The following is a 24,026-nucleotide window of genomic DNA, read 5'->3' on the forward strand; positions in this document are numbered from 1 at the left end:
TTAAACCCTAGATGCTTACATAGCCGAAACTTTTTAAAAGTAATCAATATGAAGTAGAATAAGTTGCAATTATTTAAACGAGTTGGTTAACAAAAACCTTGACCTATTTATTGTTTAATCTAATAATTGTAAATATATTTAACTATAATAATGGTATATTACCAAAAAATACATAATATATATAAACTTTATACCACTCTGTTATTCAATAGCTGTATAGAATATCACCTAAAATTTGTTCTGTGTATTCAATTATAAATCTGTCAAAGGGGAAGTCCTAAAAAGCGGGTTTCCACTCAAGTGTTTAGTAAATAAAAAGGCATGCATATCAATTTGTGTCAAAGCAGATTTGATATAGCCAATCGGGGGTTGAACGAGTGCACTATAGGCTGGCTGACCACTTTTTGTGGCCAAAAATCCATTTTTCGAAAGTCGTTAATATTAAAATCTAATGAAGTCAAAGTGTTGGGAAAACTTCAAACTTCAATGTTACGTAACAGAAAATTTAACAGAGTCACGATCTGTTAAAATATCGGCTGTTAAAACAGCTGTTTGGTGTCACGGGCGCACGAAAGCTACTTTGTGAAAAAAAGAGTCGGTTTAAAATTATAAAAATAAGGCACCAAACTAATTTTTTACCAAACAATTTATAATGGCATCGAAAGATAGCGGTTTGTACTTTATGTTTGTGGTCGTCACAAGTTGGATTTGTTTGTGTTGTCCCTGTAATTGAGTGTTTTTTATAGTCGCTTTAAGTGTACAAATTTACAATAAAAACTAACTTTAAATAGAGATATAAAGTGAGTTTCACCTAGTTTCACCTTAATATTTACACTGTGTTGTCGGTAGTTCAGTTCTTGTTCATATGAATGCTATCCTAAAGTGCACTTTTGCGCACTTTCGTCGCAATTTACCTTTTTAGGTCACAACCTCAGGTTGGACAACTCAGAATTGTTTTCGATTTAACATGTGAAAAATGGGCGGCGCCACACCTTTTTTCTAAATATATGTTCATTATATCGATATAAATCCAAATCAAAAATATACACCTCTAAATTATGTTTTGTTTTTAGGGTAAGTACTTTCTTATATATTTTTATATTATTTTTTATGATACAACTAGAAATTTCTCCAAAATGGGCCGTTGCCACGCCTTTTTCTGTTAGTTTGCTAATTATAAGCCCAAATATAAGAACCGAACTCAAATATTTGGTTTTGCTTGAAGTTATTAATTTTGGCCACAAAAAGTGTTCAGCCAGCCTATAGTGGAGTGTGAGCACCTTACTTAAATCCCCCCCTCCCAAAGTGAAAAAACCCCGCCAGACACATTCGGTTATTACTCATACGCCGCACAGTTGCTTTATCGCTTATCACACACTTTTTATTTTCTTTTTGTCCCACATTTCTTTCCCACTCATTGGGATTTCTGGGTAAACATGAAAATTGTTTAATTGCGATTGCCTGGTGTGGGGCCAAAAGGGTTAAGAGGGGCTGATTATAAAGCTGATGGACGGTCGCATTGTTTACTTTTTTAACCAGGTACTCTCACCCTGATTACAAATTGAATTAAGACTAACAATAGAGTTGAAATGAAAATTAAATGGCTCATTGTTTATTTTCCTTATGAGTATGTTTTAATTTTCAGCTTAAAATTTAAACTAATATTTTGAATGATGAAAGAGGGTAAGTATCCAGTTCTATTAAATACAAGAAATCTAAAATATCTTATACATTTTCCATTTAGATTTTCATCAGTAAAAAAAATCCTTGCATACTTTTTGGCGATTAACAGTGGATATTATAAAGGTTAAGCAAAATCCCTCTCCTGATCGTAATAATAGTCCAATCGTTATGAAATTTGGTATATAAACAGATATTTAAAAAAAAAAAGGAATCATAATAATCAATCTTTTAAATTGTGCCTGCCCTAAGAAGTAAGACCCGTTTAAAAATATATAAATTGAATCTAACAAACCGGAACTGAAAATCATTTCTGCTAACAGAATTCAATTAAAGCTCCACTTGACATGCGATGAGCTGACGACAATCATCATCTCAGGGTCATGTTCTTGTTGAATTCGTTTAAGTTTTATTTATTTTTCGTAGTGTCTCAGGTGTGCATTGTCTCACGTTTGTTTGCTTATTTGCGCGCTTGATTTCCCCCCCACACAGACACACACTGCTATTTCTTTGTGACGACTTCAAATTGCAATTAGCTCCAGAATCCCAATCCCACCTGCCCACCAATCTGCCACGCCCCCTTCCTACGAAATCATTTAAAAAATCACTTTATTTTATGTTGTTTAGATGTTGCGTGCTGGGTTTCGCTTGGCCTAACAACAAGTACGATCTTTTCGAGATTAGCAACAGATCCAAACGAATGGAGGAAGTGGAAACACTGTATATATGTTCAAAATGGAACAAAATGGAAAACTAAAATGTTGCATTTGACTAATTAATTCTGTTAGATTTTAATCATATATTCTGGGTTTATGGAACAAAACCACAAAAGTGTGGATCTTTAAGTTTGGGCAATTCTTCAAGCCACAAAGAATGCGTGTGCTTTGCGAATCCTGCATGTGTACATAATTTATATCGAATGAATTGGCATTAGGAACTATCTGCGCATATCCAATTAGAAGAGTCTAGCGGTAAATCGCTGGAGAATCTGAAGAATCGACAACGGCACCCAAGAAATCAAGCATTCCGAAGCCGAAGAACGGCACAAACCGATTCTTCACTCTATCTTTCTTCTCTTCGCTTCTTTTTTTTTTTTGTTTTTTATTAGATAATGCCCTTTGAGATGGGGAAAAACTGGAGAAAAATCTACAAGTGCAACGGTGAAAGGCAGAGCTAGAAAAAAATAGTATGTTCAGGTGAACAAAAAGCAGAAGAACACGGAACAGCAAACAAAAACAGAAATATGAAGAGGAAAACAAAACAAAACAAGAGAACAAATGCAGCTGCAACTGCAACCGATAAAGAACGAACAAAAGCGGAAAACGGGGGAATGCGATGAATAAGTGGGCGTGGCACTTGTCATGCTAAAAAATAATCATTGCGAAATTAGCAACATGAGTATGGGTATACGAATTTTAGAGGTCTTTGTAATGGAATGCCTGAGTTCCCAGGTAAATTGCCCAAATAATTGGAAGTACATAAATAGGAAAATCAAATAGCTCTTGATTTGTGAAATTCATATATTTAAAGCTTTAGGTTCTTCACATCATGTTAAAACTATTTTGTAAATAGATCCCCCTTTTAGGTTCGGAATGTTCGACCTTAGTTCAATTGTTTATCGAACAACAACCCCCTACGATAACCAAATCAAAGCCATTTGCTTTGAAATTACTGTGCACTTTGTTTGCGAGAATGCCTGAATCAATTATTCCGATTAAACTCGTTAGGCTAAATGAATACAGGTCGAATTAAAATACACCTACGGATGCCAGTTGAAAACATGGGTATGTCAGTGCCCCGGCGTTCGAGCCGAATAATCGAATAATCGGAATTCACTGCTACCGCATTAGATGGACGACTGAGCCTCCGCATTCCTGTGGCCACTGAGGTCGACCCACTTCATCCCACTCCATCCCATCCCATCTCATCTCATCTGATTCCCTTCCACCCCAAAGCCATATAGCCATGGTCGTATCCGTGTGCATCCCGATCCGCGTCCCCATTGTGGCCACATCCTTGGCAATGGTACACCTGGCTAAATTTTCTTATTTGATATTTATTAAAACATGAAGTTATTATTATTTATCCAAGTTCTGAACTGAAAACAAAACTCTTTTAATGTAAAGAACTAAAATAATAAATGTTTGATTTAGAAAACTATATTTAACTTACTTTTTTTGTATCTCAAAATATTTTCTTTGATTAGAAATGGTTGGTATTTATTTACTACTCAGAACTGTAGCTTAAATATTTGTTTAAAAATTCTCAAGTTTTTATTTTCAGACGTAAAATGCGCGAATTTTTCTATTTGTTTTAAGACAGTATTGGTACTTTCAGTTAGGAATTGTGTGTTCTACATTTTCTATTTGTACAAGAGATTCATTCTTGAAGTACTGGTAATATATTTTCCTCAGTGTACTAGCATCTCAATGCAATTCCATGGCCAAGTTGGAAAACAATTTCGGCTCTCCCCTCGTTATTGCCATCTCCCTTCTGTTGGCTCTCCCTCTCGCTCGCTCGCCAGAGGCAATGACTTTTACACATCGCAGCACATGGCCATCTCGTACCTTTGAAGCCCTCCCCCCCCCCCCCCTCCCCACTACCCATCTTCACCTCCTTCCGAACGCCCCCTCACCCCCCTTATCGCCGCCCAGCGCATCTGAGCGCGCTCAATTGTATCGCTTCAGCTTCACATTCAGTCGACGATGGCCGCGTGTAAAACTTAAAGACTTACTCACACAATTGAGTCAGCAGGTGCACTGGAAAATAAGTCTAAGACTTCCGTTCTAACTTCTATTTACTTAAAAATTGTGCTCAGGAATTTTGTTTTGTAACTGGTAAATATAAGTTGTATAGGTGATCATAACAATTAACAATATTATTCGTTTAGAAACTGCTAATAAATTTGTTACCAGGCTATTATGTACGGTATGAAAATGTTGAATAAATCAATAATAATTTAAAATACTAAAGCTAAATGTTGCAATATCAAGAAGACGTTGAAACGTGCAGTTTTCAAATTTAACACACAAAAGACTATAAAGGTAATAAAAAGAACATGACTTGTACAGTCAATTTATTTCATTATAAAGATTTTATTGGAATACTAAATATTTTGTTGACAAAAAAGTGAGACCAAGTGTGCGGTATTTTTAGAGTGACCATGCTCCTAATGCATTCAGTTCTTAGTTACCTTAATTGATTTCTAAGTTTTTTCCAGTGTTCTTTTGGAGCCAAGAAACTTGCGTTACCGGATTTCGGATGCTGCTCTCCCTCTCTCTCTTTCTCTTTCCCAATCGCAGGCCATCCCGCTTGCACCTGCAGGCGATCCCATAGACGAACATTGAAAACTTTGGCTTTAGTTTTTAGTTTTAGGTTTTTTTCAGCTTCGCACCTCTCTTCCTCTGCCGGCAAACTCCTATTGATTTCGCTTTGAACAACAAATTCATTGCTTTGGAATGTATTTGGTGTTTTCAGAGTTTTTTTTTCCTTTTCCTTTACGTTATTTTTTTTGTTTTTTTTCTGATTTTGTGTTTTGTATTTGGTTTGTGTGTTAGCCGCCGTTGCAAACTGGAAATTCTTCGAGGTCCGTTGGAGTTGACCCAAAAATAAAAGCGGTTTCGGGGAGACTGCAACTGATTGCCGCCTTATCAGTGGTGTAAAGGGGGGAGGAATGGGGAAGGGGGTTGCGTATACGCCCCTTGGAATGCGGCACAGTGCAGCCAAAACTGTAATTCAATTGGCTGCGGATTCTGCAATGTGTGTGCGCTCGAAATGGGTCAGCATCTGATTGATTTAGTATCCGCACAATAATGTTGCTTTTGTGCAGTAATTTCAGTTTACTTTCAACCAGTAATTGGATTTTCCTGAGTGCCACTTATGTAGGATACATTGGACCTCGGTTATGGTTTAGAAAATTATCTATTTATTTCCACAATTTTTTATAATTTATCCTTATTGATTTTACTATCTAGTTCATGTTAAAATTGAAAATTTTATAAAAAGCACTTGGTTTGAAATTTAAATAGGTCAGCAGTTGATTTATGCAGCACACGAATAGCAATTAAATTGTATTGCATAAATTAAGCACAGATTTAACTCGTTTTCAGACAGATATTGGAATTTTTAAATAAGTAATTAGGTTATTTTATAAGGAATGCTGATTTTTCAAAAATAAAATAAATAAATAGAATAAAGATTCTAGGTTGGTTCTGTTTGAGTTAGGATCGCTCTTAGTTTTCTTTGAGAACTTTCCCGGCAACCCGTTTATTTGCATCTTAAGATCGGTTTTAGTGCTGCCGTCTTAATGAGTGCATAATGAATGTAACTTTTGGTATGTGGGTCCCATAAAATGTGTATTTTTCGCCACTTTATGTATATTTTTTTTTATTATTTTTTTTTGACAGTTGATTTCCACTTTCGACAAAACTTGTTTCGTTTTGAGGTTAGTTTTCTTTGCTGTCCGTTTGGCTGTTTGTGTGTTGTGTTGTGTGTTGTGTCGTGTTGTGTGTGTTGTTGTTTCTTGTTTCTTGTTTAGCCGCTTTTTATGGCAACAACAACACGTGGCCCACAACGCAGGCCAAACTGTAAGCAGCTTTTATTTCTATAGCCCATCTCCCTTGCACTCGCCGCCTTTAGAATCGCGGTGTCTCGCTCTCTCATTGTCTATTTTGCAGTAATTTCCAGTTGGCTGAATTCGGTGGGAGGTAAAAAAAAGTTGAGGAGGCTGCAAAAAGAGAGAGCAAGACACATTGGGGGGGAAAGAGAGAGAGAGAGAGAGAGCGAGTGCGGGTCTTATAACTCCCACCATTTCCATTTCCAAATGCTTTTTGTTGCCCACTTTGATGGTCCATGGGGGATTTCGTATCTGTATCTACATGTGTCGGCCCTCCAACTATATTTGCCCTCACTTTTTGCACTCTCACGCCCACAAAACACAAAAAAACGAGCAGAAAATAGTGGAAAAATCGCAAAAAGGCGAGTATAACAAGAGCAAACACCGCACTCATCGCCGTGTTAATGGGTTAAACTGAAGTTTTGCCCATAATAATGAAGCGACAAAAAACTTTCCGTGATTCGAAACGGAATTATTTAGCCGGTGCTTTATGGGGATACAGTCAAACATCCAGAACTTAAACTTCCTCTGCATTGGTTTTGCTGCTTAGAATTTTACACCCAGCAAGCGGTATTACGTGCTAATGTCATTCATGGAACTGATTAAGACTTGAATTAAATTTCTTCTAGAGATGCTTAGGACTAGCTTTAATTTTGCCTCTATAATTTCCTTCAAGTGGCCTAAAGTTTCATATAAATCGCTTTTTATTTCCATTAGATTTGTCTATGTTATAATAAATATATTTTTGATATAATCAAATCAACTCATTTCTTTAAGCTTTGTGGCAAATCGTATGGAAATATTTATTAAATTCAACACACATATATACACAAATTGAGTTTCAGAGATGAAATTGTTTTATTTAAATAAAGCTAAATAAAATCAATTGCAAAAGGCTGGCAATTGCCTAGTTAGAATCGGTTTCTGTTACAAATAAACCAGACAAATTGTTCACATGTCAAGAAAAAATGTTTAAAAAACTATTTGCAAACATTCCCTGTGTACACAGACAGAAAACACACTTACAAAAATTTTAAGCACAAAAAAACGATGATATTTTTAATAATTAAGCATAAGAATTTGATTTTATGAATGAATTCCTATTAAAAATATATTTTAACTAATAGCAGACTCACAAAGATATTAGAGCAACATTTTCAACATTTATAATTTAAATAAGTAAAAAATCATTAAATAAAGTCTTAGTTATTATACAAAAAATAAAATAAAGTATTTAAAAGTCACAAAAAAGTAGCCAAGCAACATTGGTCCATGGCAATCGAACTTTTTTTTCGGTGTAGACCGAGTCATGCAGGTTCGACTGTAGTAACCGTGGGTACATACTCTCAGATATTTCTGTGGCTGTATCTGTATCTGTATTTGTGTATCTGTGGCCAGGTACGCCAAACTAAACACTAACAATGTTGATTCATGACTCTGCCATAGATAGTTTGCCCAGTTTAAGAGCCACTGGCCACTCACCCTGCTGCGCTGCTGCTTTTTCTGCTGCCGCTCTGCTTTTGCTGCAGCGGCTTCTGCTGCTACTTTTGCTGCTGCTGCTGCTGCTGCACCACAATAAAACAACAACAACAAATCAAATTTGTTACACCGAAAAAAAAGACGAATCGAAACGAAACGATGCGATGGCGAACCACGTACCAAAAACGAGACGCCAACGCGTGCGCGCACTTCAAAACAAAAGGCGGAAAACCGAAATCCGAATATCGAAAAAAGTAACAACGAACGCAAACCGCCGGAGAGAACGAGACGGAGAATGGTTGGGCGGTACGGTCAAAGCGGCGACACTGCGGCGCTGACGCTACGGAAACGTCGACGGTCGCCTCGCAACTGACGCGGCTCCATTGCCAAGCGGCCGGAGAGGCCCCAAAAAACCCAGTCAAAGAGAGAGAGAGGGAGAGTGTGTGACATCGAAAGAGCGGGAGAATGGGGGACTGGAAGACTGGGACTGAGAAACTGAGAAGACTGAAGAACTGTAGACTCGGAGAGAGAAGACTGGAGAGCGCCAGAAGCTCCACTGACCGCAAAGTCAATTGCAAAACACAAATGCCAAACAAGTAAGGCTATCTGGAAGAATTACGACCCCAAGTTACCTGGTACTAGCTTATCAAAGGTTCTGATATAAAAGGTGGTATAGAAATGAAATCTTCTGGTACCCTAAAAAAAGTTTAAAACAGAGTGATTTTTCCAATTCCGGAAAGCAATCTATTAAGTATTATACATACAATAATATCTTTTAACCTAGTACATGATCATAATACCTAGAAACTATACTGTAAACCCTAAAAGAGCTTGTTTTAAAGGAACTTTTTTATTTTTTTTATGTGTGCTAATAAAATAAGCTAGACCGGAAATCTTTGCTTAAAAAATTTAACATCAACGTTGGGTTAAAAAATCCAATAAAATATTACAAAACAAATGCAAGACAAGTTAAACAACCCAAAGATTCTCTATATTATTGTCAGATAGAATCGAAAATCCTTATATACCCCAAGATCCAACGACTCTAGGGTATACAAATACAAATGCCAAAAAAGCGAGAGAGAGGTAAAGAGAGCGCGATCGAGTTAGACAGTTATTAAATGAAATGCGAGAGCAGAGTTCCCAATCAGACAGTTAACTTCAACTTGTTGTTTTAACTGGGCTGCAGTGGTTCTCAAACTGCGCAGGTGATCGTGCGATTAGAGGCTTGGGAGCCACTGTGATTAGGTTGATTACCGGCTATTAGTTGATTGGCAGTTATTGTCAAACTTTCGAGCCCATGGCACTTTATGCCACAAATGCTTCAAATGCATTTCTTTTGGCAACATCATTACTTTACAATACGTTGTTAAAAAATGTTGAAAATTCAATTAATGAGTTTGATGAAACCCCATGTATAATTTCCCAAAATTTTGGTGAAAAACCCTTAAGGGCCCTATATTATATAAGAAAAGTCTTGAACTTACCCAGTCGTGAATCATTCTTCTTTCGCACACGCAGACAAATGGTGCAGGATTTGATGCACTGCAGAAAAAATGTGCAAATCGAAAAGAAGAAATATATGGAAATTAGTTAGAGCTGGTCAGGATGGACTGCATTTAGTTAAAGGACTTAGCATCCGTACGTCGTGTATGTGGCGAATGACCTCCGTGCGCGATATATTCTCAAGGGTCAGGCCATTGACCTCGAGTATCTCATCGCCCACTTCCAGATTATCGCGATCGGGCGGTGAGCCGTATAGTTTAATTTTACCCTCCACATTCTCGACGAGTATGATGACATAGCCCGATAGTTCGACAACTTGTTGCTGCAATGACAAAGGATAAAAGGATAAATAAATACTAGTGACACACGTCGTATACTTGATACAAAAAAATAGCATAAACTAATCATTTTCCCATTAAATATAAATATATAACATATTATTGCTTATGTTTATAAAACTACCATGTCACTATGTCACATAGCTCCATATAAAATTGTAAATTAATACTTATTCTGTGCCACACGGCGTATGCTTAACAATATAGAATAAAACAGTTTTGGCTGGCATAGTGCCATGGTCAGAATGAGGACTGCTATACCTTGTTAGGCGCGTGGCTTAATTACCCATAAATTTGCATTTAAGCCTAGAAACCTTTTATTTTTTGCAATTTTTTTCCCCCATAAAAAATCAGTATCTTGGCTGGCAAAATGCTAATAGAGGTCAGAATGAGGAATGTCATACCTCGTTGGACCCGCAGTTTAATTTCCAATCCATTGGCATTCAAACCTGGAAATTTTCGATTTTAGCCATTTTTCGCAAAAAAAATGATACAAAAAAATCGAAAATTGGTCAAAAAATAAATTTTCCTTAAATTGATAGAATTCGTTAGCATATTTAGCAAGCTGCTCAAAACAGTCGATCTTTTAGCTGTACGCCTCGATTTGGCTAAACTACGGCTGAAAAACCACTAAAAAATTTGTATTTTCGACCAAAATCTGAATCCCAAAAATAACTAAAGTACCCCCTTTTAAAAAATGCGAAAATGGGTCAAAAAATAAATGTTCGTTAAATTTATGGGGATCGATAGCAATTGAAGAAAGCTGCTCAAAACTGTCGGTCTTTTAGCTGTACGCCTTGATTTGGCTAAACTACGACTGAAAAACCACTAAAAAATTAGTATTTTTGACCAAAATCTGGATCTCAAAAATAAACGACCTACCCCCTTACAAAAAATTCGAAAATTGGTCAAAAAATAAATTTTTCTTAAAGTGATAGAATTCGTTAGCATATTTAGCAAGCTGCTCAAAGCAGTCGATCTTTTAGCTCTACGCCTCGATTTGGCTAAACTACGATTAAAAAACCGGGAAGAAAAGTCGCATTTTTGAATAAAATTTGAATATTGTAGTTTTGAGAAAAAATCTGCACCCGATTTTTTCGCCATAAAAATTCAGTTTTTTGGCTGCCAAAATAAAAATAAAGGTCAGAATGAGGAATGTCATACCTCGTTGAGCTCGTTGTTTAATTTTTAATTGATTGGCATTAAAACCTGAAAATTTTTTATTTTTCCCAATTTTCGCAAAAAAAGTGATGTAACCCCTTACAAAAAATGAAAAAATTTGTCAAAAAATAAATCTTTCTTAAAGTGATAGGGATCGATAGGAATTGAAGCAAGCTGCTCAAAACAGTCGGTCTTTCAGCTGTACGCCTTGATTTGACTAAACTACGACTGAAAAACCACTAAAAATTAGTATTTTAGACCAAAATCTGAATCCCAAAAAAAAACCGAGCTACCCCCTTATAAAAAATGAAAAAATTTGTCAAAAAATAAATCTTCCTTAAAGTGATGGGGATCGATAGCAATTAAAGCAAGCTGCTCAAAACAGTCGGTCTTATAGCTGTACAATTTGATTTGGGCTAACTACGACTGGAAAACCACTAAAAAATTAGTATTTTTGATCAATAGAAAAACCGTAAAGAAAACGAGTATTTTTCAAATATTTCCTGTTCTCAAACATGTTCTAAATTTTTAATGGCAAACTATTTCATTTGTAATTAATTTAATGATTATTTTCACTTAACCTAGGCAAAACGATTCTTGCTTTTATGGCAATATGTAGCTCCTTGTAAAATTTTAAATTATCACACCACCTTTGCACCACACGGCGTATGCTTAATGCGAAACGATTCCCTTCGCTCACAAAATATTTACAAAGTCTTTCGCAAATGTCTCGCATAAAGTCATTTTCATAAATGCTGCCTAAATAGCAAGAACAACTTATTTATGCTGCGGGCTGTGGGTGGCTCTACTACTAAATAATATAAAAAAAAAAAATAAAACAAAAAAATCAAATTAATTACACAAAAGGATGAAGGACAAAGGGAAAACACAGCAGCCAGCCAGCCTGGAAGAGCAAACAATCCAACTTCAGTTCAAATACCCACACTTCTGCGAGTGTGGGAAGTTTTGGCCATTATTGCTTGGGCTGGCTCGTTATGTTAATTACAACAAATTATGCTCATGCGGCAATTGCGGGGGTTCTGCTTTCCCCTTTCTCCTTTCTCCAAGCTCCAAGCTCCTAGGTCCTAGTTCCTAACAAGCCAAGCAAGCCCACATATCCTTGAAAAAGCCACCACCCCATTGAGCACCGCCCACGCCCTCAAGCGTGTAATCAGTAGGCAGCAGGCCATTTGGTGGGTGGTTATACGTAGGTGGTATTGCAAACAGTTTGACAGTCACCCTGGCTATAAGGTCCTTTCGAAAGCCATTAATGCCTTCAGAGAAAGTTCGACAAGCGTTGTATTATCATCTCAAAAATAAATAACATTTTTAAAACAGTAACCAAAAATTGTAAGTAAATCATGAAATGAGTGGTTCCTAATAAATGGTATTGCTAGCAGTTTGGCAGTCACCCTGGTTATAAGGTCCATTCAAAAGCCATTAATGCTTTCAGAGAAAGTTTAACAAGCGTTGAACTACCATCTGAAAAATGAATACAACTTTGAAATTCAAAACAAAAAATTTTAAGAAAATCATAAAATGATTTGCCTAGGTATTTTCCTAAGCCTAGAGAAATTTGTTCAATTTGTGCCAAGAAGATAATCTTTTTGTGGTCAAAAATACGCAAATAAAAATGTAGTTTCCAGAATCAAGTCAATTTAAGTGTCATTTAGAGACGAAAGGCAACATTCCCAAGCTAATAAATTTTATAACAGTAAGCCTGGCAATAAGGTTCATTCAAAAGCCATTAGGCCGCTCAGAGAAAGTTTGGCAGGCATTGAACTACCATCTCTAAATAACGAATGCATTTAAAAATTGCTTAACAAAACCTAAGGACTGAAAAATGCAGAAAATATAAACAGAGTATTCTATGAAAAATAAAATTGCTTGCTCAGGTATTTTCTTAAGCCAAATAAAAATAGTTGAATTTTTGCCCAGAACAAAATCCTTTTCTTTTGTGGTCAAAAGTACAAAAATACGGTTGTAAAAATAGCAGTTTAAGTGGCACTTAGTGACGACAGGCCACATTCCTAAGCTTATAAATTTTTAAAAATTCCCTCAGTGGCGCCTCTCACCTTCCACAAAAATTCTCGGAATAATTCATTTGCTGTCCCATTTAATTCGGGCAGCTTGGGCAGAATGCATCCACAGCTATTTAAATATGCTCTAAGTTCATTTCACACAAAAATCCGAAATGGAAGCGACACAAAGAGAGCAGCAACAATACCAATAGCAATAACAATGGCAACAACGATGCAAGCCACAAAATACAAACCAAAAATTGGCAAAAAGCACTTGAGAAACATTTAAACCTGTGCCCCCGAACCAGAGAAATACAAAAACAAAACCAAAAATACCCGACACGACAAACTGACTGTTGAGATAAATATAAATATACAGAAAAAAAAAGATATTTGTATAGAGAAAAGAACGTTGAGCTCTGCAAAAGAGTGCCTAATTACAAAACAAAAGTAAAAAGTAAATGAAAAAAGAAATAATTCGACTTTATTGGGTCACAAAAGTGAATAAGCAGGCGTTGGTGTGGGCGTGGCAATGTGGCAGAAACAACCATTGTTGCAAGCGCAGGTCGACAATAGAAATGGCAACCGCAGCAGCAGACAGAAAAATAATATAGTAGGTAGGTTTTAATAAATTAAATAAATTCGTAAATATCATTTTCTGTTATAACATATCATTATATGTAGTTTTCCAACACTTATTGTGAACATCACTTAGTTTATGCTATACAATTTTTATTAGCTGAAACAAAAGAAAAACACTCTTATTTTATTCCTTTAAAAAAATGCTTGCTAAATAAAGACGGTTTTCCAACACTTTTTACCAATGAATCTTTGAATGTTTACCAACACTTGCTTAATATTTTAAGAAGATATTTCCTTTAAAGCAGTGTTGGACAATGACATTTTGTTAGACATTTGTGTGAGTAATTTCCACGGGCAGCTTTTTGATGTAAGTGCCGCTGTTGTACACTGTTTGTGTGGCGGCAGAGAATTAGCAGAGCCATACCCTGTGCCCTCTTGATAAGGGGCTGGCAAACACTATTTTAACCTAAGAAATCCTTTAATATAACATCCTTTATTTTTCTGAACTCTTTAAATAATCACCCCTGATTCCTCGCAGTGCAACAGGAACAGCAAACGGGCAACGGGCAAAACACTCGACTGGAAGTGAACTCGAGTTGAGCTGGCAAACGGCCAAAAAGGACACACAAAGGCGGAATGTCCTAGGCCAGGTGCTAAAAGGGCCAAAAGAAAAGGGCCGGCGAATAAACAGGAAGACAACTCGTCGCTGCAGCTGGTGGGCCAAAACGGGCTAAAATGCGAGGAGTGGGCGAATGGCAATGGCAAATGACAGGAATATCCACTGCTCCAGCCTCATATTTCACGCCTCTTTCGTGTTCGCGTCACTCCTCTGGCTTTTAAATAAACACATATATTTTCTGCGGATTAACGTGGCAAAAAGTCGGGGCCAATTGATGAACCGCCACCGTTTGCCAGGATGCGATGGCAAAAAAAGAGCAGAAAAGCAGAAAAAAGCTGGAAAAACAGTGTTACGGGGCAAATGGGGAGCAAAAGCAGGAGGAAAAGAACGAAAACCAAACCTAAGCTGCATAATTATTGGCGCTTCAACGCCGGATGCAGCAGACATTACACATAAAGGCAGCCCGTCTAAGTACACCAGCGGTCGGAAATATAGTAACGTTATTTAAGTTAAGAAGAAAATTGAGAATGTTTTTTTTAAGTAATTAAAAAACTTGTCTAAAAGGTATCTAAGCACCTAAAATCTCAAGTTTTATAATTGTATCTAAAAGTATAATGATACCATGTACTTACTACCTACTTTTTGATTTTCTAGCCTTTTTTCTTTAGGAAGTTTTAAGGCCATTTAAACATGCGTTTAATATTAAAAGCTTAGGTTGGTAACTATTGTATTTAAACTGACTTAAAACCTTTCTAAAAAAGAAAAATAAATGAAAAAAGTAGTAAAAATGTTGTTTTTCGGGGAAATGATTTTTCTTTACCATTAATACTATCATCTTAACTTTTGTTTACTATATGTTTAGGGCTGCATGAAGTTGAAAGCTGGTTGAAGGAAACTGACGAGGGCAACTGGCGACATAGACAAACTGGGGCACTTGAGCGGCAGCAACAGCAGCTGTGGCAGTACCCCTGGAACCCCCCCCCCCTTTCTTGCACCCCCAACAGGGCCCCCGCACCCCCGTCTCACCAACACTTTGTCGCACTCGAATGAAAAATGACAGCAATTACGCTTAAATTATGCGTTTGTTTTCATATGAGCGTCCTTGTCAGTTGTTCTTGTTGTTGTACTTGAAGCTCATTTCACACATAGACACATGGCAAGTACAACACACACACATATATACATATATATATATATATATATATATACAAAGTCTAGGCGACAAGTTTTTCCCAGACCCTTTCCTTTTCATCTCCTTTCGTCCCATCTTTCATTCTGTCGTTCATTGTCTCTGCTTTTCACTTTTTTTTTTTTTGCCTGGGAAATGCCCTGAAAACTGCACCGAAATTCACTGAAGCGTGATTCGATGGCAAAATATATATGAATTGAATGAGTTACAAACTTTGGGCAAAAAGAAAAACTGATTTCCCGATAGCATACCTTTCTGGGTTGATTGAACTAAAGGAATGAAGGAGTCAAGACAAGGCAAAGCAAGGACAGCATAAACAACTTCTTAAAATGTTTTTCAACACTAATTGAAATTATAAGTTTAAAGCAATACAGTTTGTATAGAACTAGATCAAATATTCAAAGCCGAATTTACAATTTCAGTAACTTGTTTACATTGACTTATGAATATTTAGAGTATACATAAATTAAGTGGCTTTCATAGTTAGTTGATCAACACTGCTTGATATAAATACCAAAGTTGGTAGGGACTTACAAATACTTAAGCATTTTTTTAATTTAAAATGGTATACAACATGTATTCAAAAATTATTAAAATTAAATTAGCTCGTTTACCAACATCTGTCTAAGAATAACATCTGATTAGTTTATCAACACTGCTAATTTGTCGATACTGGTTTCTATTAGCTTACACAACAATGTTTTCTATACCATATTGAGCAAAACTACCAAGAAACCAGCGCTTAAATTAAATCGTTTACCAACACTTATTCCTCTAAGAAGAGCATTCCGAATTCTCTGTGATCTTGGTTAATTCTTCATTCGCTCCGCTTCTTTGCGCTTGACTGCTAATGACAAAGCCAAGAACAAAACCAGAAACGAAAAAAAACAAAAAAAGCTGGAAAAACGTGGAAAGAAAACAGAGACCAGAGAAGGATGCGCCACCGAAAAGGGAAGAAAGCAGAAGCTTAGGGGGTGGAGAAAGGCAGAAAGGCGAGAACAAGAACAAAGCACTTGACTTGTCATTTTTGACATATAAATGGCGAAACAAATCTTTGGATATTGTTTTAAATGATGCACACACACACACACACCCACACACATATATGTATGTGTGTGTACATACCTACACAAACAGCTAATAAGTGTTGGAAAAGGGGGTGGCATATTTTTCGTGAAGGATGTGAAGACGGCTTGAATGAATATTCCGTTTTCTAGGGGGGGGATTTCTCCCAATGGGGTTATGGTTATGCAACAAAGTAACACAAATGATACGCACAATTGTGGCTATTGTTAATGTTATTATTGTTGTTGTTGTTGTCTGGTTAAAGCTGTATATTTTCGAGCATATGTCTTATGATGGAGGAGTCCTTTTGGGGATTCGTGGGTTGGGCAAGGGAGGGTTTGAGGTTGGTTTATTTGCAGGGTATAGAGTGGTCCAGCACATGCGCAATTGCAGGCACCGCAATCAGACACTCACCAACACACACACGCATGTGCGTTTCTTTATGGAACCCCCCCCCCCCCCCCCCCCCCCCGACACCCACTCACGCTTTTTTCCTCCTTTTTTTTTGCGGCTCTGAATTAAAGGCAATACAAGAACAACAAAAAAGGACACACACACGCCACTTAATGAAGCAAAATGTTTCATACTTTTCATTCTTCTGCATCATTTCACAACCACACCCCCCACTAATAGGAGAATCCCATTGCCATTGGCCATCATATGATGAAAGTTATTTGAAAATTTCATGGCAATTCATGTAAAAAACTTTCTTTGACAGCCGCAGAAAGTAGCTGGCAGCAAGAATATGGGGCGAAGGCAGCATACATTTTACGACCGCAGAGGCAAACTGACTGATGGACCACGCGGCGTATGCGTTATGCAGGGATTTTAATACCAATGTCATCATATAAACGTTCACCATTCCTTAGCCAACTTTAAAACTTAACGCAATATTTCTGAATTTCATTCTATTAAATTTAAGACAATACCAGTGGCATAAAGGGTTAGAGAACAAAAATCAGAATTTAATTAAATCAAGTGCCAGCCTTAGTAAGGAAAAACGCCTTTGAACAGGAATGTACCTACAATAGAAATTCTAGGAAAAACAATTCAATGGAAGTGTAAATTAAAAGCTGAAAAAATGAATTCCCAGCAGGGTAGAGAAACTAATCAAATGAGAAAAACAAGATAAAACACATTCAAAAGGGGAAAACAAACTGCATTATTAAAGAAAAGGGGAATTAATTTCCTTTGAAAACGAACGCAAGTTTAAAGACAACATTTTAAATCCTACGGTTGTTGTTTTCCACTTTTTCCTCAGAAAACATGACGTAAGTAAACACCTATTAAAAGCTGTTTTTTCCAGGAAATTTTCAGTAATGCAGCTTAACGGGAAATGCATTAACCAAGAACCAACTTCATGGAAAAGCAAACATCATATGAAAATCTATTTTTAAATATTAAAGGGGGTGGCAATGGCTTTTAAAATATTTTATTTATAGAAGTTCATAAAAAAAGGGAGTTGTTATTTACGAAATGTAAAAATAATTACTGCGAAATGCATATAAAATCCATAAAAATAGGATTTCCCTAAAAAGTGAAGCAGTAAAAGGAACAAAATTTAATCTCAATCTGAATTTTCTGGAACTGAAACAAGTGAGGCCTGTAACCAAGAACCCACACAGGTGTGCTGGCCATTTCACTCCTTCCATTTACCATTATCCTTGCACTTAGCAAACGGCCAGCAATGAAATTCCTTTCCGAAAAAAAATCTTTGCCTACTTTTTTGGGCCTCCCAAAGTGCCAGATGAACACGGCGGAAATATGTGAAAAACAAGGACGCAGGGGGAAAGGACTCTCGTCCGATGGACGATGACGATGACAGTAATGAAACACGGAGATTTCCAACTGCATTTTTTCCCCGAAAACAACGGCACACACACACAGTTGAGCAAGAAAAGGACCTCTTTTCCAAGAGCAAATATCAACTTGAAAATGCGTCAGGCAATTCTGAAAATCGAGACCTACAATTACCCCCAGCACCAGCTACACAGAGACTTTAATCTAATAGTTTCTATCCCTAAACATATGAACATATTAATGTAAATTCAAATAAGAATACTTTTCATTTAAAGTATTCGAATGGTTAAAAAAAGATTAAAACTAAATAATTCTGTGAAATCATTGAATATATGTTTTTAATAAATGTAAATACGAATTAGAGCAATTATACATATAGAAATAACAGATATGATTTCTTTTGGGACCTTTTTAGGCATCCCTTTAAAAAGTTACCCTTGGATAATAAAGTATTTGTTTTCTTCAAGTTCAAAATATGTACTCTTTAAATAAATACATATAACAGATAATACTAAATATAAATTGTACTTAAGTAAAAGTTAAAGTTAAAAAGAAAAAAAGTAAAAACATGGAATACTTTCTTATAATATAGGTACAATGTATACAATTAGAAATACCAGATAGGATTTCTTTTAGGAACCTTTAAGGAATCCCGCTTTAAAGTCGAACTTGGATAAAACAGCATGTGTTATCTCTAATTTTAAAATATATGCTCTTAAAATAAATATAATAAATAATACTAAGAATAAATTGTATTTAAGTCTAAGTTTAAGTTAAAAAATGTTAGTATTCTTAAAACTTGGAATACTTTCTTTTAACACGTGTACAATATTTTAATTAGAAAGAACAGATAAGATTTCTTTTGGAACCTTTTTAGGGATCCCTCTTAAATTAGTACTTGAACAAAGCATGTGATTTTTTAAAGCCTATAATATCAGCTGTTTAAATAAACATTTAAGTATAAACAGCATTTAATTTTTTGCTCTTTACTCTCCAACTGCACCTGTGACGTGTCTGTGTACACATGTGCGTTTGCATGGCCGCAAGTGTCTGTGTGTAATAGCCCAAAACGGCAATGTTTAATTAAAAACGATAAAGGACACAACGCCAGCAATGGGCAATGCAAATAAGAGAGTGAATGAAAAGGGCGCGAGGGGGTGCAGGGGGTGGGTGGCACATGGGTGGTGCTGTCAAGGGGGGTGGTCTCAAAGGGGGCTCTCTGCATTCATCAGATGTCGCTCGATTGACAAGCAGCGGATGCAGCAGTGTACCCCAGTTACATTTATGGTCCCCAGGACCCCCTCTTTGAGCTCCCTCCCCCCTCTACACGTTTTCTTAGCCACCCACGCACACGCCAAACAAATTGAAAGCGGAAATGTGCACCCCCCGCAGGGTGGCCCCTTCGCCGCCCATGTGGCCAGCATGAGGAAGCGAACTGACAAATAAAATTTCACTCCAACTGAAAGCCATTTTTGCCATTGGGAATTCGAAATTCGAAATGTACGAGTACGAATACGAATACACGAATCTTGGCTCAGATCGAACTGCGTGGATACGTTTGAGGGTTATGATGACAGGCGGATGGGGCCAATATTTATAATTGCAGTCAATAAACATTGCATAATTGTAATGGCCATCAGTTCGGGGCCGAGGTAGAGACCAATTCAATTTGATCCTGGGCCTGGGACAAATAAGGATACAAAGGAAAGCCATGTAAATTTGCCGGGCACACAGGCAATATGGCATATTTAATGCCAGAAAACTGTTACGCAACATAATTTACTCGAATTGACAATTTACCAATGAAACCTTTTAACAAATTAAATATTAAGTATTTTATCGTGTTCATTGCCAAGTGTCCCTCACTTAAGATTATAATTATTGTTATTGTATGCTGTCTGTATGGTAAGGTAAATTTAAAACATTGGCATAATTTATTGTTGATAAAGTTATGGACTTAAAAACCTATCAAAATTTGACACGAGAATTAAAACAAAAAAATATAATATAATAATATTTTATATGGGAATACCATTTTAAGGACCACCTTGGTCTTAAGACTTAAAATGGTATACCCAATCAGTAATTAAGTTAATATTATGGTCTATCAAAATGGTTTTTGGCTTTCTTATCTGATAAAGACATATAGGTAATTTAAACATAATATAATATGTCTTATAATAATAATATAAACATAAATGCAATTTAATGTAGTGCCTATATAAGAAATAACATAAATACATTTTAATGTAGCAACCTATATAAGGAAATGAACCCAACTTATAGAGAAATCATCAGAATTCAAATTTTTACATTTAAGTGAAGTTACCTATTTTAGGAACTCAACACAGACATGTTATAAATGCCTGGAATTTTCCTTGACAATTCTTTCTTGTTTTCTGTTTTGTTTTCGTTTATAATATATATTTTTTTCGAGTGCACTTACCTTGCCCTGGGACGAGGAGATCGTTGAGGCCGACGGCGTGCCCGAGGATTGTGCGCTTAAGTTGGAGCGGCTGCTGTTCGCTTGCATCGCGCAAGGCAGGGGCGCCACTTCAACGGGGGCTCCAGTTCCCCCTTATCCGGATTCTGTTCCTGATTCTCTACCTCAGCACCAAATCCAGTTCCAACTGGCATCAAAGTCTCGGCCCTTGCACCTGTTGGCTGCTCCTGGCAATGGGAGGTGGAGTAGGACTCGGATTCGGATTTGGATTGAGATTTGGATTCGGAATCGGATGTGGAGACGGAGTTGCAGACGGAACATAAGCCCAGAACTCACTGATGCTCATTGCTACTGCAGTCCAAGCGCCTCAGATCGAAAGCATGACGTCTTTGGATTACACCTAAATATAACAGATTATCGTTGATTTTTGTTTAGCGCTCTAAGTCGAATAGTTTCGCGGTAAGACTTGATGTTCTGGAAAAATAAATATAAAAGTAGTTAAGATAGTTAATACAAATAAAAAATCAAAGGGTTTCTTTGAAAAATATATTGTGGCATTAAGTAATCTAATGATTTTGAATCATTCTTATTTTATAAACCTCAATTCCGTTAGTAATATAACAAATTTGATATTATTAATGGCTTGTAAGTAGTTGGTCTTAAAAATATCTTTGGTTTATTAGTCTAAATGAAAAATCTGTAGTATTGACATATATATTCAATGGCTGTTCTTTTTTTATGGTATTTCTACTTCAATTGTTCATTTTTTCTGCTAGACTTTGTCTAGAATGAAATTCTTCCTCTTCCTTTTACTGAAGACCGGCAGCGCAGTCGCAGCGCAGCAGCAGCGCTAACAGTTCAGTAATGCCCAAAAATAGGGCTAGGTCATCCACATCGTGCAACCACCCACTCCCAAAAATAAAAGGAATAAATAAATACACAGAGAAAAATTTCATAATATGTATCACAAGTTAAAGAAGGCTGTTTATTTAAGACTGTTTAAAAGAGGGTTATGATCAAGATAAGGTTAAGTACCATTCGAAAACTGTTAAAGTTATAAAGAGAGCCTTATATATATATCGTTGCTTTTTAGAAAATGTATGTGTAAATGGGTTTAAAAGTTTCTTTAGAATAATACTATCTTAATCTTAAGATTATGAAAATCAAATATTATAATCTCCTGAGTTTATAAACCTTTTAGAAATGTGTCTTAAAGTATGCTCTGAAAAATAGGGGTTCCACTGTGGCCTACAATTATAAGAGTTTTCAAACCTCTAAAGATTTAAGGAACACTCCATATAACAAAACTAATTGCATACTTTTAGGGTGCTCATTCGGAGATTTCCATTTCCTTGTGATTGAAAATGATTTGAATTAAATGCGAATGTTCTCCCTGTGTAAAGTACAATGAATGTTTTGCATGGACAAGGACAAAGGCGATGCAGAACAGAAGCATCCTTTGGATGGCCAAAAAGGATGCTGCAGTCACGCCCATCGAGAAAAGGGGCGACAGCATTTCCATGCCAAGGGCAGCTTGGAGCACCCCATTACCAGCAGCCAAAATCCCCCCGTAAACCGTCCACAACCCCCCCCCCCTGGTTTTTGCCACTTTCGCAGCGTTTTTTGGATCCCAAGCCCAAGCACATTTTGCGGCGCAGACATAACCTCAACTTCTTGCGCGCTGCTTACCACGCTGCCGGCGCCGCAGTCGGCGTCGCGGTTACCAGCGGCAGCGGCAGTGGCAGAGGCAGCCATTTTAGAGGCCAGGCAACAGCTTTACATGGATTTATGTCTATATATATATGTATATGTGTGTGTGTATATATGTGCATGTGTATGTGTTTGTCTTTGTATGCGAGTGTGTGTGTGTGTGTGTGTGTGTGTGTGTGTGTGTGGAGGCAGCCATCCGATTTCCCCCGATTTTTCTTTTGGCAAAGGCGAAAATAGTGTCAAGGAAACTATTGAGAGACGGTAAAGAAATTAAATAATAGATTAAATAAGCCGTCAGTCAGCGAGATTTAAGTCTTTCTAATTTTAGACTTAAATATTATAGTTATCCAGGGGATAACCGCAGGTATTTCATATCAGCTGGTTCTGAAACTTACAATTTCTGAAGTTAGGAGCCCTGCTCTTTTTTAAATCAAATAAGTTATTTTCAAGGAACTGTTTAAGTTTATTAAGCAGGTTTTAAGAGTTTATTTCCCTTCTACTAACCAAATAACAAATATTCTCTGTTTATATTAAATGTAAATATTAAAAATCATATTTATACCCATGACTTACCTCAGATTTATTCAGTTTTAAGCTGTAGTTTGATGATTTCTCTTCGCTTGATTAGTGATTATTTATTTATATTAATAAATTTGATTACTTGATCTATTTTGGCTTTTTGTTGTGCGTTTCGTTTGCCTTAAAACTAACTATTTAATTTCTATATTTCGTGTTTAATTTTTGTATTTCTTGTGCGCTTGGGACGCTTTTTTGCATCATCGGCTGTTTTACATTTTTGCCTTGGCTTTTTGCATTTTTACTCTTCTTTTTTTTTTGATTTAGCCAGGGATTAAAGAACGGCAAAAAAAAGTTACCAAAAAAAACAACAAGAAAATAGCGACACACACACGCGCGCAAAATCTCACCCACACGCGTACACACACACACACACACACTGACAAACGCGCACGCGGTGGAGAAAAAAAATATTGAGAATTTTTTTTGGGACAGCGGCAAAAATATTTTTGTGCGTAAGATATTGTATATTTTTTTTCGTATTGGGGGTTTTTCTACATTATATTTGGGAGTGTTGAGAAGGGCGTTTTATTTTTACAATTTTTCAATACGGTTTTCGAGTTGAGAGTAATATTTTTTGACGGTTCCTATTGTGTGTGATTAGTAGCGTTTGCCGTATTTTTAGCCCGTTCCGGAGGATTTATTACGTGCAGTCCGCCCGTGCGCTGCGCACGCCCGCGTCTGCCGCCGATTTGGAATTGCCACGACGTTGCGTTGAAATGTTGCGCGTAACTGAGTGGCCCAGCCTCTGCTGAGGCTTCTGCTTCTGCCACTGCCACTGCCACAGCCTCAGCCGCCTCGGATGCGGATGCTCTCCTCTCGTCTCCTCTCCTCTCCGGACGAAGCGAGGCCCAGCGGTACACAGGTCCTGGCCCGTAGTGTCCTGCGCCGCTCTGTTCCAGGCTCCGGATCCGGCTCCGGCAAAGGCTGCGACTACGACTACGGCTGCAGATATAGCGCTATATCAGGCATCAGCCCGGTTTGGTTCGGCTCAGCTGCCAACAAAAACGAATGCCGAGGCACAGTGGGCCATATAATTTCTTTTTTTCTTATCAAAATCCTTGGGTTAACCCAAAACTTCTCCTATAGATTGCCTAGACTTAGCAATATTGAAATATTTTATATATATTTTTTTAAGGTATGTGATTTTCTTAACTATTTAATTTTTATCTCTCCCTAACTCTTAAAATATTTTGTGTAATTATATTAAATCCTATTCTTCTGTTTAATCATTAAAAAATA

General features: G+C 36.9%; 1 protein-coding gene across 7 annotated transcripts in view; it reads right to left on the reverse strand.

The window, feature by feature from the left end:
* The window catches only part of sdt (MAGUK p55 family member stardust), a 74,033-nt gene extending 51,044 nt beyond the window's left edge, over positions 1-22,989 (reverse strand). The window contains exons 1-4 of one of the 7 annotated variants that reach the window (XM_065868302.2): positions 22,782-22,989; positions 20,502-20,972; positions 9,420-9,602; positions 9,262-9,319 (exon numbers count right to left, since the gene is read on the reverse strand). In XM_065868302.2, the coding sequence (XP_065724374.2) occupies positions 9,262-9,319; positions 9,420-9,602; positions 20,502-20,588 (328 nt within the window). In that variant the 5' untranslated portion in view covers positions 20,589-20,972; positions 22,782-22,989. Of the gene's footprint in view, positions 1-9,261; positions 9,320-9,419; positions 9,603-20,501; positions 20,973-22,781 lie in introns of those variants that run through there. The other 6 variants (XM_017086766.4, XM_036820173.3, XM_070997775.1 and 3 more) reach the window with 6 other exon arrangements.
* Positions 22,990-24,026: the final 1,037 nt, after the last annotated feature.

This window comes from Drosophila suzukii, chromosome X (genome assembly GCF_043229965.1).
Source record: "Drosophila suzukii chromosome X, CBGP_Dsuzu_IsoJpt1.0, whole genome shotgun sequence".
In the NCBI taxonomy this organism is placed as follows: domain Eukaryota; kingdom Metazoa; phylum Arthropoda; class Insecta; order Diptera; family Drosophilidae; genus Drosophila; species Drosophila suzukii.